Here is a 20,162-nt window from a genome sequence, read left to right on the forward strand (position 1 = left end):
CTGATTTGTAGCTCCAATATACAGGAGGTTGAGAGTAGTGAAGTTATGAATACGGTTTCAAGGTCACAGGAGTATACCGGCAGGCAGGAAGGTGGGTTGAAGTGTGTCTACTTCAACGCCAGGAGCATCCGGAACAAGGTGGGTGAACTTGCAGCATGGGTTGGGATCATGGTCTTCAATGTTGTGGCCATTTTGGAGACATTGATAGAGAAAGGACAGGAATGGTTGTTGCAGGTTCCAGGGTTTAGGTGTTTCAGTAAGATCAGGGAAGATGGTAAAAGAGGGGGAGGTGTGGCATTGTTAGTTAAGGACAGTATTACGGTTGCAGAAAGGACATTTGAGGACTTTTCTACTGGGGTAGTGTGGGCTGAGGTTAGAAACAGGAAAGGAGATGTCACCCTGTTGGGAGTTTTCTATAGGCCTCCGAATAGTTCCAGAGATGTAGAGGAAAGGCTTGTGAAGATGATTCTGGATGGAAGAGAAAATAACAGGGTAGTTGTTATGGGAACTTTAACTTTCCAAATATTGACTGGAAAAGCTATAGTTTGAGTACTTCAGAAGGGTCAATTATTGTCCAATGTGTGCAGAAGGGTTTCCTGACACAGTATGTAGTTAGGCCAACAAGAGGAGAGGTCACATTAGATTTGGTACTGGGCAATAGGCCCGGCCAGGTATTAGACTTTGAGGTGAGCACTTTGGTGATAGTGACCACAATTTGGTTACATTTACTTTAGCGATGAAAAGGGATAGGCATATACCACAGGGCATGAGTTATAGCTGGGGGAAAGACAGTTATGATGCGATAAGGCAAGATTTAGGATACATAGGATGGGGCAGGAAACTGCAGGGGATGGACACAATTGAAATGTGGAGCTTTTTCAAGGAACAGTACAAGACATCCTTGATAAGTGTGTACTTGTCAGGCAGGGAGGAAGTGGTCAATTGAGGGAACCGTGGTTTACCAAAGAAGTTGAATCTCTTGTCGAGAGGAACAAGGGGGCTTATGTAAAGATGAGACGTGAAGGTTCAGTTCGGGCGCTTGAGAGTTACATGTTAGCCAGGAATGATCACATGAGAGATTGAAGAAGAGCCAGGAGGCAACATGACAAATCTTTGGCAGGTAGGATCAAGGAAAACCCTAAAGCTTTCTACGGGTATGTTAGAGAATGGCTAGTGTAAGATTATGGCCAGTCAAGGACAGTAGTGGGAAGTTGTGCGTGGAGTCCGAAGAGATGTCATTTACATAAATTATTTGGATGCAAGCATAAGAGGTACAGTTAGTAAGTTTGCAAATGACACTAAAATTGGTGGTGTAGTGGACAGTGAAGAGGGTTGAAAATGTGTTGCTGGAAAAGCGCAGCAGGTCAGGCATCCAAGGAGCAGGAGAATCGACGTTTCGGGCATAAGTCCTTGGATACTGCCTGACCTGCTGCGCTTTTCCAGCAACACATTTTCAGCTCTGATCTCCAACATCTGCAGTCCTCACTTTCTCAGCAAAGAGGGTTACCTCAGATTACAGCAGGATCTTGACCAGATAGGCCAATGGGCTGAGAAGTAGCAGATGGAGTTTAATTCAGATAAATGCGAGATGCTGCATTTAGCAGGACTTATACACTTGGTCCTAGGGAGTGATGCTGAACAAAGAGACCTTGGAGTGCAGGTTCATAGCTCCTTGAAAGTGGAGTCGCAGGTAGATGGGATAGTGAAAAAGGCGTTTGGTATGTTTTCTTTTATTGGTCAGAGTACTGAGTACAGGAGTTGGGAGGTCCTATTGCGGCTGTACAGGACATTGGCTAGGCCACTTTTAGAATATTGCACGCAGTTCTGGTCTCCTCCCTATCGGAAAGACGTTGTGAAACTTGAAAGGGTTCAGAAAAGATTTACAAGGATGTTGCCAGGGTTGGAGGATATGAGCTATAGGGAGAGGCTGAACAAACTGGTGCTGTTTTCCCTGGAGCGTCGGAGGCTGAGGGGTGACCTTATAGAGGTTTACAAAATTATGAGGGACATGGATAGGATAAATAGACAAAGTCTTTTCCCTGGGGTCGGGGAGTCCAGAACTAGAGGGCATAGATTTATGGTGAGAGGGGAAAGACATAAAAGAGACCCAAGGGGCAATTCTTCCACGCAGAGGGTGGTACGTGTATGAAATGAGCTGCCAGAGGATGTGGTGGAGGCTGGTACAATTGCAACATTTAAGAGGCATTTGGATGGGTATATGAATAGGAAGGGTTTGGAGGGATATGGGCTGGGTGCTGGCAGGTGGGACTAGATTGGGTTGTGATACCTGTCGGTATGGGCGGGTTGGACCAAAGGATCTGTTTTCCTGCTGTCCCTCTCTCTATGCCTCTGTGAGATAGGAGAGATGCGAAATGAATATATTTCATCAATAGTCACACTGAAAAAGACAACATTATCGAAGTGGATACTGAGGTACAGGCTATTAGACTAGATGGGATTGAGGTTCATAAGGAGGAGGTGTTAGCAATTCTGGAATGTGTGAAAATAGGTAAGTCCCTTGGGCTGGATGGGATTTATCCTAGGATTCTCTGAGAAACTAGGGAGGGGATTGCAGAGTCTTTGGCTTTGATCTTTATGTCATCATTGTCTACAGAAATAGTGCCAGAAGACTGGAGGAGAACAAATTTGTCCCCTTGTTCAAGAAGGGGAGTGGAGACAACCCTGGTAATTATAGACCAATGAGCCTTACTTCTGTTGTCGGCAAAGGTTTGGAAAGAATTATGAGATAGGATTTATAATCATCTAAACAGGAATAATTTGATTAGGGATAGTCAACATGGTTTTGTGAAGAGCAAGTCGGGCTCACAAACCTTATTGAATTCTTTTGAGAAGGTGATCAAACAGGTGGATGAGGGTAAAGCTTTGATGTGGTGTATATGGATTTCAGTAAAGCGTTTGATAAGGTTCCCCACAGTAGGCTATTCAGAAAATGCAGAGGCATGTAATTAAGGGTGATTTAGCGGTTTGGATCAGACATTGCCAAGCTGTAAGAAGACAGTGGGTGGTGGTTGATGGGAAATGTTCATCTTGGAGTTCAGTTAGTAGTGATTTACCACAAGGATCTGTTTTGGCGCCACTACTGCTTGTCATTTTTATAAATGACCTGGATGAGGGTGTAGAAGGATGGGCTAGTAAATTTGCGGATGACACTAAAGTCGGTGGAGTTGTGGACAGTGCCAAAGGGAACCCCAGGAAATAAATAGTGATGTCTTGAAAAGAGAAGATGCTGGAGGTCTTATAAAGCATAAAGGTAGATAAATCCCCAGGACTTGATCAGGGGTGGCATGGTGGCTCAGCATTTAGCCCTGTTGTCTTACAATGCCAGAGACCCAGGTTTGATTCCAGCCTCGGGTGACTGTCTGTGTAGAGTTTGCACATTCTCCCTGTGTTCCTAGTGGGTTTCCTTTGGGTCCTCTGGTTTCCTCTCACAGTCCAACAATGTGCAGGTCAGGTAGATTGGCCAAGCTAAATTGCCTATCGTATCCCAGGATGTGCAATCTAGGTGGATTAGCCATTGGAAATCAGGGTTGCAGGTGTAGCGTGGGGGGAGGGGGGAGCGGAGTTGTCTGGGTGGGATGTTCTTTGGAGGGTTGGTGTGGGCTGAATGGACTGTGTCCATACTGTACGAATGCTATGATTCTAAGTATATCCAGGACATTGTGGGAAGCTGGGGAATAAATTGTTGGGCCCCAAGCAGAGCTATTTACGATGTTGATAGCTAAGGGTGCACTGGAATACTGGAGGGTGGCTAATGTTGTGCCATTAATTATGAAAGTCTGCAAGGAAAAGCCAGGGTTGTTGTGAAACTTGAAAGGGTTCAGAAAAGATTTACAAGGATGTTGTCAGGGTTGGAGGGTTTGAGCTTTGGGAGAGGCTGAATAGGCTGGGGTTGTTTTCCCTGATGCATCGGAGGCCGAGGGGTGACCTTATAGAGGTTTATAAAATCATGAGGGGCATAGAGTAAATAATGTATTTCCCCTGGTGTGGGGGAGTCTTGAACTAGAGGGTATAAGTTTAAGAGGGAAAAAATTTAAAAGAGACCTAAGGGCAACTTTTTGATGCAAAGACTGTGTTTGTATAGAATGAGCTGCCAGAGGAAGTGGTGGAGGCTGGTAGAATTTTAAAAGACATCTGGATAGATACATGAACAGGAAGGGTTCTGAGGGATATGGACCAAGTGCTGGCAAATGGGACTAGACTAATTTAGGATTTCTGGTTGGCATGAACAAGTTGAACTGAAAGGTATGTTTCCATGCTGTACAGCTCTGACTCTACAGACCAGTGAGCCTGAAGACAGGTGTTGGTAAGTTGTTGGAAGGGATTCTGAGAGGCAGAATCTGAAAGACAACTTTTTAACACATATATGGTGTATATATGGAACGAGCTGCCAGAGGAAGTGATAGAGACAAGTACAATTACAACATTTAAAAGACAGTTAGACAGATACGTGGATAAAAAAGGTTTCGAGGTATATGGGCCAAATGCAGGTAAATGGGACTAGTTCAGTTTAGGAAATCTTTTCAGTATGGACGAGTTGGGGTGAAGAGCCTGTTTTTTGCTCTATGACCCCAAGAAGCTTTATTTTCAGCCTCAAATGGTAGAGAGAGATTTACTTGGTATCTAACCACATGCTGTATGTGCGCTGGAATGAATGATGGAGACAATGTAGAGGTAGCTTTACTTCAGCTTAAACAACAAAGTAGAGGGAGCTTCACTCTGTATCTAAACTTGTGCGGTACCTGTCCTGGGAGTGTTTGATGGTGGAAGTATGGTGGAAGCTTTACCCTGTGTCTGATTCTGTGCTATACCTTGCCTGGCAGTGTTTGATGGGACAGTGTAGAGAAAGCGTTACTGTGTATCTAAACACGTGCTGTCCCTGTCCTGGGAGTGATGGAGAAGTAGTATAGGGAGAGTGTACTCTGTATCTAACTGCATTCTGACCCTCTCCTGGGAGTGTTTGATGGGGAGTATGGAGAGAGCATACTCTATAGCTAACTCTGTACAGGGCCTGGGATTTTAGAGAGAACCCTTCATACAGTGATTTTACTTGGTCTGGGAGTACTTGATAGACACTGGATGGCTGAAATAGGCAGTTCTTCAGTGCTAGTATGCCCATATAATTTGCTACAAATTCAGAGTTGATGGGGAAGGTCCAGTCAGCAGTACGATTTTTAGATCAGGAAATTTTAATCACAAATAACCTGCATTGTCAGCATAGCAATATATATTTCACACCAAGCTTCAAGGGAGTGTGGTTATGGTGGCTATACTTACTGCAATTATGTTTTTATTTTTTCCAGGCACTACTGGAGACTGCCATGACTAGAATAGTCCTCCCTATCCCTATCTTGGTGCTGCCCCCGATTATTATGTCACTACTGGAAAAGTAAGTATTGAGATCAAGTCCGTTGTTTTTTCCATTGTTTCTGTTCCTCATTGTTTACTAACCCTTTTGGAATTCCGAATTCCAGCGCTCTGTGCATTGGTCTGAATCATGGCCCAGAAGTTTTCCAGAGCTGCTGCTCCTTCAATGGATTAAGCAATATTAGCTTTCACCAGACTAGAATTTTGTTTCAGCCTTTTGAATGTAGGCAAGGCGTCAGCCAGGTTACAGTAGAACTTTCCTGGAGAGGAATCAAAAGGTCAGCTACATATAATTGGAGAACATTTCTACTTATGCAATGCTAGCTGTCATCCAAGTCGTCTTTTCAGAACCAGTAGAGGAATTAGGAGAGTCAGGTTGAGCTGGACATCTTCAGTGAAAATTACTGCTGTGTTTTCAGATGATTTTTCCCAGGGGCAATATATAGGTAAGAAGTAGAGAGCCAAGAACGCATAAGTGGTAGATATCAAAGGTAACCATTGTAAGTGATTCCCTCTATATGATTAGTTATTATGTGGAGGTGCCAGTGTTGGACTGGGGTGGACAAGGTCAGAAGTCACACCATGACACCAGGTTATAGTCCAACAGGCTTATTTGAAATCACAAGCTTTCAGAGCACTGCCCCTTTGTCGGGTAAAGTCACCGAAAGCTTGTGATTTCAAATAAACCTGTTGGACTATAACCTAGAGGGTGTCATGTGACTTCTGATAAAAAGAGGTAAGAAGGATACAAATATAGAATTCCTGGAAAGACTGACATATGTTGGGAAGTAACGTGTTCAAGGACTTTGAAGAAGAAAACAGGATTTGATGAAGGGGCAGCAGCATGCAATAATGGAGGGCTTAATGTATTTCTTTCATAATGATGGAACATTTGAAGGAGAGATACAGTACCTGAAAAAAGAACTGTAAAAAATATCAGCTAACATCACCATCATTGTCCTCACTCACTACTCAGACAGACCCAGCAGAGGTGTGGGCGTACTGGTACACAATCAGGAGGGAGTTGTCATTGGTGTCCTCAATATTGACCCCAGAAACCGTGAAGTCTAATGGCATCAGCTCAAACATGGGCAATAAGAATCAGGTGAAAAAATCTTTGCTGGTTAGACTCATACCTGGCACAAATAAAATGGTTGTGGTTATTGGAGGTCAGTCATCTCAACTCCAGGACATTTCTGCAGAATTTCTCAAGGTAGTGTCCTAGGCCCAACCATCTCCAGTTGCTTCATCAATGACCTTCCTGTCATCATCATGTCAAAAGTGGGGATGTTTACTGATGTTTTCACAATGCTCAGTACCATTCAAAATTGTTTACATGCAGAAGCAGTCCTTGTCCAAACGCTGCAAGACATGGACAATCTAACCAACATCCTTGACATTCAAATGCATTACCATAGGTGAATCACTTATTATCAACATCCTGAGGGTTGCCATTGACCAGAAACTGAACTGGACATACTTTATAAATTCTGTGGCAACAGGAGAGGGTCAGAGGCTAGGAATTCAGTGAATACCTTGACTCCTAACTCCCGAAAACTTGTCCACCATCTACAAAGCACAATTTAGGAGTGTCATTTGCCAGAATAATGGCAACTTCAAAAACATTCAAGAAGCCTGCCATTATCAAGGACAAAGGAGTCTGCTCGATTGCATTCCGTCGCTCCTTCCATCACACCAATACATAGTATCAGCAGATATCTACAAATTGAACTGCAGAAATTCACCAAAGATCCTTAGAAAACAACCTTCCAGTTTAGAGCTGAGGGCCAACAGGTTCTTTTGAGGGAACTTAAATCAGTAAGCTCATGAAATGAACTAGTAAAGACAGTTGATTGGACCAACTCACTTTCAATCTTTGTAAGAAAATGTCCGCTAGTTCTCTGCTTCTTAGAATTGTTGGTGGAGGAGACAGAGGCAAAGAGGTTTAAGTAAATAAATGGTTTACACTTGAGAAAAGAAACCAGGATATGATGTTGAAATCCCTTATAGTTTCATTCTTGTTTAATTTCCTCCAGCTCTACAACCCTGCAAGTTCTTCATGCTCCTCCAATTCTGGATTCTTGTGTATCTCTAATATTGTATTGCTTCATCATTGACAGCAATACCTTCAACTACCTAGGACATTAGCGCTGAAGGTCCTGCCTTAAAAATCAACTCTCCTGCTCCTCAGATGCTGCCTGACCTGCTGTGCTTTTCCCAGCACCACACTCTATCTACTCCTTTAGGTCTGATTTTCCACCCTAAATCTCTCTACCTATTTTCTTCAGTAAGTTCTTGCTTAAAACTTGCTTCAAGATCAACCATCCTAATAACAGCTCGTGACTGTCATTTCTTTTGTCAAGATTATGATGCTAAGTACCTTAGCACATTTTACTGCATTTACAATACTATATTAATCCAATTTGATGTTAGGTGTAATTGCCAGCTTGTCCACGTCTAGTGGCAGTAGCATGCTTTGGAAGCTAGGGCTGGAGTCATGTATCACCCTAGACTAGACAAGGCTGACAGACAAAGAGTTTCAGGAAATTGGCATGACTAGAAAAAAAAGCCAGGCTTTGATGTTAAAATCCCTCATACCTTCCTGAAGGATGACCAGACCCCTTCCCTAAAAGATATAAGTGAACCAGTTGAGTTTCTGTGATAGCTTTGTAGCCAATTTTACAGAAATAGACATTTTATTTCCACATTCTCTTTGCACTGAATTTGAACTCTGACATGCCTGGATTTAAGTTCACACTGTCTTATTCATCCAGGCTACTGGATGACGAGTTCTGTAACATAACCACTCAGCTACTGTACCCAGTAAATGCTTTCAGTTTTCCCCTTCAAAAGAAAACATTCTGTTGCATGAAAGGAGATTGAAAATTGTACAGGTGGATTGAGGCCAAAGTGATTTTTATTTGGAATGCTGCGCTATGTTACTCAGTAGGTGCTCAGAATATTAGAGCAAGGCTGGCTTTTCGGAAATTGTAATTAATACAGAGCATCTTTCTTAAGAACTTCGGATTGAGTTCATTAGAAGCTATGATAATGATGTTGCACTTCATGTATTTGAGGAAATGGGCTCCACTAGCTGAATGAGCTTTTCTCATTCATTATTTGATGTGTTTTTTTAACTTTCTCTTTATTATAGCAGCTCTCAATGAGTTCACATTTTGTGATAAATTTAGACATCTCCAGCATGTTCTCTGCATCAGACAGCTTTCACTTGCTAATAAACACCTCAACCTGCAGCACGGCTGTTTGTTTAGCACATGGAAGTGAATTAGAGGCGCAAACGTAAACGTACCTCGCCCACGAAAATACCCTGAGCTAAATGTCATGTTGCACTGGCGTACTTCACCCTTCAACACACCACTTGCCAATTTACAACACAGCATCACACGTACAGAGTTGCAGCCCCAGTCAAGGGGATTGAGAAAAGTTCACACAGCCAAAAGTATTTAGTCTGCTGAAAGACTCATATGCTTGAGAATATGAGATTAAAAAGACAAGGAATGGAAGTGTAAGAAAGGAGGATGGCAGAATGTTTCCATGGAGGAGGGAAGTCAAATCATGGATAAAGTTACCCAGGAAAAGCATTGGAGTAGAAATTATAAATATTGTCAAAAGACAAGAAATCAGAGCCAAATTTCTTGAGATAGCAAGTATTGAGGAATATAATGTAGAGTGGGTGAGGTTATCTGCTGTTACAGCTGCGTGGTTTCCTAAAATATTCAGCGGTCAATTTGTTATTAATCACATTGCTATGTGACTGGAGTCACAAGGAACAAGAGTATGCCACTCGGCCCTTCGAGCTTCTTCCACCATTCAATAAAATCATGACTGATCTGATTTTAGCTGCATTTTTACATTCCTGCATATCCCTGATAATCTTTCATCCACTTGATAGTTAAGAATCTATCTTCCTCTGCCTTAAAATATTTAAAGATTCTGCATGCACAAGTTTTGAGGAGGGGAATTCCAAAGACCCCACAACCTTCTGAGAGTAAAGATGTTTCCTCATCTCTCTTTTAAATTTGCAGTACTTTATTTTTAAACAATGACCCCTAGTTCTAGCTTCTCCCACAAGAAGAATCATCCTTTTAATACCCATCCAATCAAGTCCCCTCAGGAACACATATGTTCCAATTAAGTCATTTCTGATTTTTCTAAACTCCAGAGGATACAGGCATAGCCCTGCCTAACCTTTCCTCATAAAGCAATCTGCTCATTCCAGGTCTTAGTCGAGTAAATCTTCTCTGAATTGCTTCCAATGCATTAACATCCTTCTGTAAGTACAGTGACTAGTCCTGCACACAGTACTCCAGATACACTCTCACCAATGCTCTGCATAACTGAAGCATAAACTTCTTACTCTTGCATTCAGGTCCCATTGCTATCAACCATAACATTCTGATTTCCTGACGACTTGCTGCACCTGCATACTAATCTGTGATTAATGCACAAGGATATCCAAATCTCTCTGCATCTCAGAATTCTGCACCTCTCACCACTTAGGTAGCATGTTTTTTTAATTATTTCTGCTAAAGTGGCAATTTCACATTTTACTCCATTTGCTAGCTCTTTACCCACTCAATTATAGAGTCATAGAGATGTACAGCATGGAAACAGACCCTTCGGTCCAAAACATCCATGCCGACCAGATATCCCAACCCAATCTAGTCCCACCTGCCAGCACCCGGCCCATATCCCTCCAAACCCTTCCTATTCATATACCCATCCAAATGCCTCTTAAATGTTGCAATTGTACCAGCCTCCACCACATCCTCTGGCAGCTCATCCATACACGTACCACCCTCTGCGTGAAAATGTTGCCCCTTAGGTCTCTTTTATATCTTTCCCCTCTCACCCTAAACGTATGCCCTCTAGTTCTGGACTCCCCAATCCCAGGGAAAAGACTTTGCCTATTTACCCTATCCATGCCCCTCGTAATTTCGTAAACCTCTATAAGGTTACCCCTCAGCCTCCGACACTCCAGGGAAAACAGCCCCAGCCTGTTCAGCCTCTCCCTGTAGCTCAGACCCTCCAACCCTGGCAACATCCTAGTCGGTCGGCATAGACATGGTGGGCTGAAGGCTCTGCTTCTGTGCTGTATGATTCCATGAACTCGCTGGAATTAGTTAAATATGATTTCCCTTTGACACAACCATGTTGGCTCTGCCTGATTGCCAGAGCTTATCCAAGTTGAAAAATGTATTGCTGGAAAAGCGCAGCAGGTCAGGCAGCATCCAAGGAGCAGGGAATCGACGTTTCGGGCATAAGCCCTTCTTCAGGAATGAGGAGGGTGTGGCAAGCAGGCTAAGATAAAAGATAGGGAGGAGGGACTTGGGGGAGGGGCGTTGGGAATGCGATAGGTGGAAGGAGGTTAAGGTGAGGGTGATAGGCCGGAGAGGGGATGAGGGCAGAGAGGTCGGGAAGAAGATTGCAGGTTAGGGAGGTGGTGCTGAGTCCGAGGGTTGGGACTGAGATAAGGGGGGGGGGGGGGGAGGTGAAGTGAGGAAGCTGTAGAAATCTGCATTCATCCCTTGTGGTTGGAGGGTTCCTAGGTGGAAGATGAGGCGCTCTTCCTCCAGGTGTTGTGTTGTCTATCCAAGTGCCTGTTGTAGCCTCTTTACTATTAGTTTCTAACATTTTCTCTATGACAGATGTTAAGCTAACAAGTCTGTAGTTTCCTGTGTACTACCCTCAGCCCTTGTTGAATAAAAGAGTTATATTAGCTACTTTTTTATCTAAAGGAACATTTCCTGAATCTAATACATTTTGGAAAATTATAACATATGATCATTGAACCAACATATGAACTTTCTTTCGCTGTTTCACTGGCTACTTTTAAGACCCGAGGATGAAATCCATCAGGACCCAGGTCTTGCCAATTCACAATTCAACAATTTATTCAGTGCTACTTCCTTGGTAATTATAATTTTGAGGTCCTCCCTCCCTTTCAATTCCTGATTTACAGCTATTTCCAGAATGTTACTTGTATCCTCCCTAGTGAAGACTGACACAAAATATCTATTTAATTCACCTGCCATCACTGTATTCTCCATTACTAATTCCCCAGACTCGTTCACTTCTGTTACTAGCTCTTTTCTGTTTTATGTATCTGAACAAACTTTTCACAAAAGTTTTCATATTTTTAGCTAACTTTCCCTTGTACTCTTACCTTTTCCCTCCTTATTAACCTTTCAGTAATTCTTTGCTTTTTTTTAATATTATGTCCAATTTTCTGACCTGCCACCTATCTTTGCACAATTATATGTCTTTTCTTTGAGACTGAAACATTGACAAGACAAAAGCCATATAAACTCAGACTGGTAACCAAGTTTCCAGTGTATTGGTGAGTCATTTGGTTTTTACACCAGTTTTGCAGGTTCGTTGTCACTTTTACTGATTCAAGATTTTATTTACATATTTTTCTGAGCTGAATTCCAATTCTCTCACTCCGCAATTATTGATCCAGTAAAATAACCACTATGTTACCATACCATGACTATCATTGTACTGTCTGTCTTACTGCCTGGCACACACCATGCCTTGGATGAGGCACAACTTTCTCCAGCTAAACATTGACAAGACACAAGCCATTCACTTTCAGCTCTTGCCAGACACTTCACACATCAGATGCTGATTCCACTTCTCATCCCAGCTGCTCACTCAGACTGAACCCCAAGCAGCTCAGCCTCAATGTCCTGCTCAATACAGAGTTAAGCCCTCAAATTTCCTATTCTTTCATTGCCACATTGCTTACTTTCACTTTGGGAATATTACTTACCCTTGTTACGCCAAACTCATTGGCTGCTAAATCTCACATTCACACCTTTTCAGGTGAAAGAGAAAAAAACAAAGGAAAGACTTATCTTTCTTTAAGATTCTTTCACAATCTTCTGAATTTTTGCAGCTAATTGTATCCTTTTGTGGAATGCAGTTACTTATGCAATACAGGAAATGCAGACACTTACTTGGTACACAGCAAGATCACATAAACAACAATGAGGTCATCAAGCAATCTGTTTTTATTATGTTGCCTGAGGGATAAATATTGGCCAGTTCAGGATCTGATTTAATCCATTCCTTCTTGGAATCCGTACAGTATGGAAACATGCCCTTCGGCCCAAGAAGTCCAAACCGACCTTCTGAGGAGTATCTCACCCAAAACTATTCCCCATTACTCTACATTTACCCCCTGACTAATGCACCTAACCTACATATCCCTGAACACAATGGTTAATTTAGCATGGCCAATTCACCTAACCTGCACATCTTTGGTTTGTTGGAGGAAACCAGAGCACCCGGAGGAAACCCACGCAGACACGGGGAGAACGTGCAAACTCCACACAGACAGTCACCCGAGGCTGAAATTAAGCCCGGGTCCCTGGTGCTGTGAGGCAACAGGGCTAACCCCTGTGCTACCAGGCTGTCCCCTTTTTTTGATCTCAGTTTCTTCACCCAGAGAGTGGTGGGCCCATGGAATTCTCTACCACAGGAAGCAGTTGAAGGCAAAACGTTGAATATTTTCAAGAAAGCATTAGATATAGTCCTTCGGGTTAAAAGGATCCAAGGGTATGGAGAGAAAGCAGGAACAGGGCACCGAATCAGATGATTAGCCATGATTATGGAACAGAGCAGACTCGAAGGGACAAATGGCGTACTGCTGCTCGCATTTTCTATGTTACTCCTTTTTTCTATTTTTCTACCTTTTAAAAAAACACTATTTTTTATCACGAACATCCAATTAATCTTGTTCTTGCCAGCCTTCATTTGTTGGTCCTGTACTCTCCTACATAATCCTACAATCAGACAACAGCACAGAAAAAGGCCTTTCGGCTTATCATGTCCGTACCAGTCAAAAACAACCACCTATTTTAGTCAAATTTTCCAGCACATAGCCAAACCCATATATGTCTTTGCATTGCAGGTGAACATCTAAATACTTCTTAAATGTTATGAGAGTTTCTGTCTCTGCTACCCTTACAGGCAGTGAGTTCCAGTCCCCACCATCCTCTGGGTGAAAAAAATTCTTCCTTACATCTTCTCTGAAACTCCTGCCACATACCTTAAAACTATGTCTCATGCCACATACCTTAAAACTATTTCTTCCTGTCTACCCTATTGATACCTGTCATAATTTTGTACATCTCAATCATGACCCTCTTAATCTCCCCTTCAGGAATACAACACTTGTCTGTAAAATGTCTCTTCATAAATGAAATTCTCCAGCCCTGGCAACATCCTGGTAAATCTCCTCTGTACTTCTCTCCAGTGTGGTCACATCTATCCTATAATGTGGATTCCAGAATTGTACAAAATTCTCGAGCTATGGCCCAACCAACATTTTATACAGTTCCAGCATAACCTCTCTGCTCTTAAATGCTGTGCTTCAGCTAATGAAAGTAAGTACCCAATATGCTTTCTTAACCACTTTATCCATCTGCCTTGTTACTTTAAGGGACTGGTTTACGTGCACACCAAGGTCTCTCTAATTCTCAGTGCTTCTCAGGATCCTATCTTTCATCATGTATTCCATTGTCTTATTTGTCCTGCCTAAGTTCATCACCTCACATTTATCTGAATTGAATTCCATTTGCTACTGATCAGCCACTTGATCAGCCTGTCCATATCCTCTTGCTCTCTAAGGCTGTCCTCCTTACTATTAGCCCTGAAGAAGGGCTAATGCCCGAAACGTCGATTCTCCTGTTCCCTAGATGCTGCCTGACCTGCTGCGCTTTTCCAGCAACACATTTCCATCTCTGATCTCCAGCATCTGCAGACCTCACTTTCTCCTCCTTATTATTGCACCAGAGCATAGTGACTCTTTGCAGATAATCCTGTCACATCTTTTATAATCACTCCACTTTTAAAAATCTCGTTTGTGAAAACATGTACCAACAGATTTAAAGGCAGCTTCTTCCCTGCTGCTCTCAGACTTACAAACGGACCTTTCATATTAAAGTTGATCTTTCTCTGCACCTTCTCTGTAGCTATTACACTATATCCTGCGTTCTGTTATATTACTGTGATGCACTTTGTAATGGATGATTTCTCAGATTGGCATGCAGAACAGAAATGTTACTGTATCTCGATACATGTGAAATCAATAAATGAAATCATCATCAATTTTTTATTAATCTGTGAATTTACTGATCAACCCTCCTGCATTCAAGTCTAAATCATTTATACAAACAACAAACAGCAAAGGCACTAACACTACTTCTCGAGTAAGGTTGAATCTTTTCACATGTTTGGTGAAGTGTGGGCAACACATTTCAATTTAGAGTCATAAAGTCATAAAAGTTATACAGCACGGAAATAGATCCTTTGGTCCAACTTGTACATGCTTACCAAATATCCTAAATTAATCTAGTTCTATTTGCCAGCATTTGGTCCATATCCCTTTAAACTCTTCCTATTCATATACCCATCCAGATGTCTTTTAAATGTTGGAATTGTATCAGCCTCCATCCCTACCTCTGGCAGCTCATTCCATACACACACCACCCTCTATGTGAAAAAAGTTGTCCTATTGGTCCGTTTTAAATTTTTCCCCTCTCACCTTAAACCTATGTCCTCCAGTTTGGGGCTCCCCCACCCCAGGGAAAAGGCCTTGTCAATTTACCCTATCCATGTCCCTCATGATTTTATAAACCTCTATAAGGTCACCCCTCAGCCTCCGACGCTGTAGGGAAAATAACCCCAGCCTATTCAGTTTCTCCCAGTAGCACCAAACCCTCCAACCTTGGCAACAACCTTGTAACTCTTTTCTGAACCCTTTCAAATTTCACAATACCCTTCCTATAGCAGGGAGATCAGAATTGCACGCAGTACAGTCATTTTTTCTGTAATGCGTTGGTTGCGTTCTTGTGTAACTCCATGCTGTATAAAAATCGTGCAATAAAGATAGCACTTAAAGTGTTGGTGATGTAATCATGTTATAGCCAACACACATTTTAAAAGTTTGTGCTTTAGAAACAGGGTCCCCTATTCGTCAATCGCATTACAGCCAATTTGCATTGATGAAATGCACGATATAGCCGAATAATCTGAATTCCAAAAGCGGCCTAACCAATGTTCCTCTATGGCCGTAACATGACCTCCAACTTCTATACTCAGTGCGCTGACCAATAAAGGCAAGCATACCAAATGTTTCCCTCACTTTGGGGAAGAGGGCACCTGTGAGCAAATTTAAGAAAAATAATGTTGGCACATCAGTGAACATGAATTTCAAAGTAAAACAGTTCCAAAACAATGAACCAAACTTAAATGAGTAATTAATAAACATTTCCATGAGCAGCAGAGCTAACTAATTAGAAGGTTACTTTAACTTCTTCTCATTTAAGAAGCAGAGATACTAACTGGGCCCCAAGTTCTGATCTGCAGCGAAAGAATAGAAACCAGGTACATGCTCTGAACTTGCTTTGACGAAATTTATATTAAAGTGGGGCCCGAAGTGGTTTGCCTTTTAGCCTGGGATTTCATCGTCTCTGCCAATTTTGTGAAAAGGTAATTAGGGAGAGAGCAGGGGAGGGTGTGAGTGTGTGTCCTTGCTGTCAGTTTTGAGATTCTCATATTTTTTTCCCTGTGCCCCTCTCACTTGTCTGTACATTTTCTCCCACTCTCTTTCATGCACACTCCCTTCTCCTTCTCCTTCCCCCTCTGTCACATACCTTATTTTCTCTCACTCCAGCATTTTCTGTCCGCTGCTCTCCAGTGCTCCCTCTTCACACACTCTATCCTCCCTTCCTTCAACACTATCTCCTTCACACCCTCCTCCACACATACTCTTTCTTTGTCTCTCTCTCTCTCTCTCTCTAACTCACTCCTGACTATTCTACCTCATTCAGGGAATCTACAGAGAATGCAAAAGGCCAATCCAAAGGAACAGATTTTCCCTAAGTATTCTATATAGTCACCTCATAATTTTAAATACTTCATACAAATCTCCCCTCAATTTTTCTAAGGAGAACAATCAAAGCTTCAGCAAGGAAGGCATCGAGGAACCATCTTTGAAATTGTTTCTACTCTCTTTTTAAAGCCTCCATATCCTCCCTGAAGAGTGGTATCCAGAACTTGACAGACTACTTCCAATTGTGGTTGAAATAGTGTTGTATAAAGGTTCATTAAAATTTCTTGGCTTTTGTACTCTTTACCTGTATTTATAAAGCCCATGATTGCATGTAGTGGCACAGTAGTTCAGTGGTCAGCACTGCTGCTTCACAATGTGAAGGACCTGGGTTCAGGTCCACCTCTGGGTGACAGTCTGTGTGAAGTTTGCACATTCTCTCTGTCTCTGTGCAGGTCTCTTCTGGCTGCTCCAGTTTTCTCCCACAGTCCAAAGATCAGCACGTTAGGTGGATTAGCCATGATAAATTGTTTATAGTGTCCATAGATATGCAGGCTATGTGGATTAGCCATGGGAAATGCAGGTTTACAGGGTATGGGTAGGCTGCCCTTTATAGGGTTGGGGTGGACGTAATGGGCGAAATGGTCTGCTTCCATACTGGAGAGGTTCTATTATATGCCTTTTTAATCACTTTCTCAGTCTGTATTCAACAATTTGTTGAGATAAACTCTCAGATGTCTGTTTGTTCAACTTACAACAATAATCTTTGGTTTATATTGCTTCTCGTTTCTTCCTGCCAATATGTGCATGTAGCCCTTCACATTTCTCCGCATTAAATTTCTTCTTTGCTCAGTTTCATCTGTCAGTTGTGCAGCCACCCCTGTTTATATCCTCTTGAAATCGATTATCATCCTTTCACAGTCATATTGCTCCAAGTTTTGTGTCATCTGCAAATTTTGACATTTTGAGCAATATAAAGGCTATTAATATAGAAAAGCAGTGGCCCTAGTACCAACTGTAGGAAATCCCATCATGCACCTTGTCCCAGTTCCGAAATAGAGCCATTCATCTCCGCCAACTCCATCTCCATGGTGTCTTTTTCCATTTATTCCATGGACATAAGTTTATTATGGCATGTATTTCAAATATCCTTAGGAAATTTATACAAAACTGTGCCTAAATAGCTGATAATTTTGTCCCAAATAAAAACCCTTTCCATTCAATCTATTCCATTCAATCTCGTTGCCCTATCAACTTTAGGTACAGACAGTGTTTTTAATAATCTTCTTTCATTTTTTCAACCTAGTTACACCCACTTTCACTGTAAGTCACATCAGTATCTTTTTCCTTTTTAAAGACAAAATCAAAGTGCTTATTGAATAGGTTAACCATAGTCTGTGTTTCTATACACAGATCTCTTTCGCTTGGTCTCTGTTCAGGCCCAACATACTTTGATGTTTGTAGAAGACACTTAGTTGTTACTAAGTAAACTATGTTTAAAGAGTAACAAGTTAAAAGTAACAATTTTGACGGATTCTCCAAATGCACATTTTCAGTGAGAGCTTTATTTCAGTCATCCACACTCCATAAAACACTAATCCCACTAACTACTAGCTCTCCATTCTATACTACCAATTCATGCCCAATTAACATTTCATGAATATATTCATTATCGATTGTGTTGTTCCATTAGGTTTCTGACTTGGTTGGAGACAAAAAATACTGCAGATGCTGGAATCAAGGTAGACAAGCAGGAGGTTGGAAGAACACAGCAAGCCAGGCGGTGTCAGGAGGTGGAGAAGTCCCCTTCTGATGCTGCCTGGCTTATTGAGTTTTTCCATTGTCCTGCTTGTCTACCATTAGGGTTCTGGCATCCCTTCAGACCCTATTAGATCATAACATTGGTTACCTTTCATGTTAGTTGTCAGTCTCTTTTCTTTGCCTCACTTATTCCTTTTCCATTTTCTCTTTGAGCAATATATTTCAGCCGAAAGTATTTCCAAGTTGACATCTTCCATCTGCATACTTTTCTCCTTCACCTTACTTTCTAACTTTTTGTCACCGGGGGAACTGTGGCTTCTTTCCCACTTGTGGGAATGTATCTTAGTTTTACCCAAAGCATTCCTTTTTTTAAAGACAGTCAACTGTTCTGTTACAATTTTGTCTGCCAGTCTTTGGATCTGTCTCAATACATTGAAATTATTTTCACACCACTGAAATGCTCATTTCTATTTTTTACCTTCCTGGTCATCCACCTTGTCCACTGATTTAGCTTAATGAAGCACTGGACGACTAAGATCAATGTTCCTGATGAAGGGCTTATGCCCAAAACGTCGGCTCTCCTGCTCGTCGGATACTGCCTGATCTGCTGTGCCTTTCCAGCACCACACTCTCAATTCTGATCTCCAGCATCTGCAGTCCTCACTTACTCCTGACTGAGAACAAAACATGCCATGAAAGTTGACACCTTAGCATCAATGATGCCAGAACTACAAGAAGCACGGACAGTACAGAAAGTCACCAAGGATGTTTCTACCCACTTTCAAAGCCTTGACTGGTAGGATGTGGGTGTGGCAGAAGTGCAGTGGAACCATGCAGAGTGGTTGGAACATGATGCTATCAAGCCCCTGCGACTGATTTAGCACAAAAACTGCCACTTTGGACCAGATAAATCCAGTTACCACCCTCTCGTTGTCACTCCTAGCTGCTGAAAGGACTACCAACTTCGCTCCACTCACTATATAAAAAACTAACCACAAAACTTTTAGGTGAGATGTTATCAGCTTCATGATTGACGTTTTTGTGGATGATTTCAGGGGCTTTCAGGATCAAACTCACTTGCTATTCCCATGTATTTTGAGTGGGCTCTAAACTGTGCATGTAGCTCTATGCTAAGTTGGAACTGAACTGCTCAATATTTCTCAGCATTGACTGCAGGCTACATGGCATTGCCAATGCACAAGTATACTCTTGTATGCCATCCCACTGAAATTTTCATCTGATTCCTCTGCAACAAGACTCGTCTGCAACCATGCCTTCTGGTGTACTGGCACATAAATGATCCTTCACTCTCTATCCAGGTTGAAGCCTACTTGTTTAAGATGACTCACCATATATAGGTCCCAGCTCCTTACTACTCCCACTAAGGTATAGTGCTAGTATCTGAGCTGGTGACTTTGAATGTCAATTGAAGTGACAGTGCTTTTTTATCAAGGGTCAGAGTTAACTATCACCCTCCCTCATGACAAGGCAGACAAGGCCCTGATGAAGGGCTTTTGTCCAAAACATCGATTTTCTTGTTCCTCGGATGCTGCCTGACCTGCTGTGCTTTTCTAGCACCACTCTGATCTGTTCACTGAGTAGCATGAGAGCTTTGTGGTGGTAGAAGATGTCATATGAAGATGATTTTTTTTGTTTATTCGTGGCACGTGGACATATCTGGAAAGGCATTTTGTGTCCTTCCTTGAGAAGGTGATAGAGGGTTGCCCTCGTGAACAGTATATAAGATTTTTAAGGGGGGTTCACAAAGTAGACATAGAGTAAATGTTTCCCTTAGTGGAGCAATATAGAATAAGAGGTTACAGTTGTAGGTTAAAAGATGACAAATTTAAAACAGAAATGAGTACAAATTACTTTTCGCAAGGGTCGTGAATCTGGAATTCATTACCCAGAGTGCAATAGACACCAGGACACTGAATAAATTTAAGGAGGAGATAGACAATTTTTTAATTAGGAACGGATGATAAGGTTATAGGGATTGGGCAGGAAAGTGGAGTTGAGGCCAAAGCGAAATCAGAGTTGAAAAGCACCATTCCTGGACATTCCTGATGAAGACCTTATGCCCAAAACATCAACTGTCCTACTCCTCGGATGCTGCCTGATCTACTGTTCGACACTTTTCGACTCTGAATCCTGA

The 20,162-nt window shown here is 42.1% G+C and overlaps 1 protein-coding gene across 2 annotated transcripts in view; it reads left to right on the forward strand.

Annotated features, from left to right (window-relative positions):
- The window catches only part of LOC122549660 (sideroflexin-5-like), a 312,948-nt gene that overhangs the window by 207,198 nt on the left and 85,588 nt on the right, over nucleotides 1–20,162 (forward strand). For both annotated transcript variants that reach the window (XM_087991972.1, XM_087991978.1), the window contains one exon: nucleotides 5,322–5,407. In XM_087991972.1, coding sequence (XP_087848098.1) covers nucleotides 5,322–5,407 — 86 coding nt within the window. The remainder of the gene's footprint in view (nucleotides 1–5,321; nucleotides 5,408–20,162) is intronic.

Source organism: Chiloscyllium plagiosum, unplaced genomic scaffold (genome assembly GCF_037043375.1).
Source record: "Chiloscyllium plagiosum isolate Xiang-an unplaced genomic scaffold, Cpla_swu_hap1 HiC_scaffold_1, whole genome shotgun sequence".
Classification (NCBI taxonomy): Eukaryota; Metazoa; Chordata; class Chondrichthyes; order Orectolobiformes; family Hemiscylliidae; genus Chiloscyllium; species Chiloscyllium plagiosum.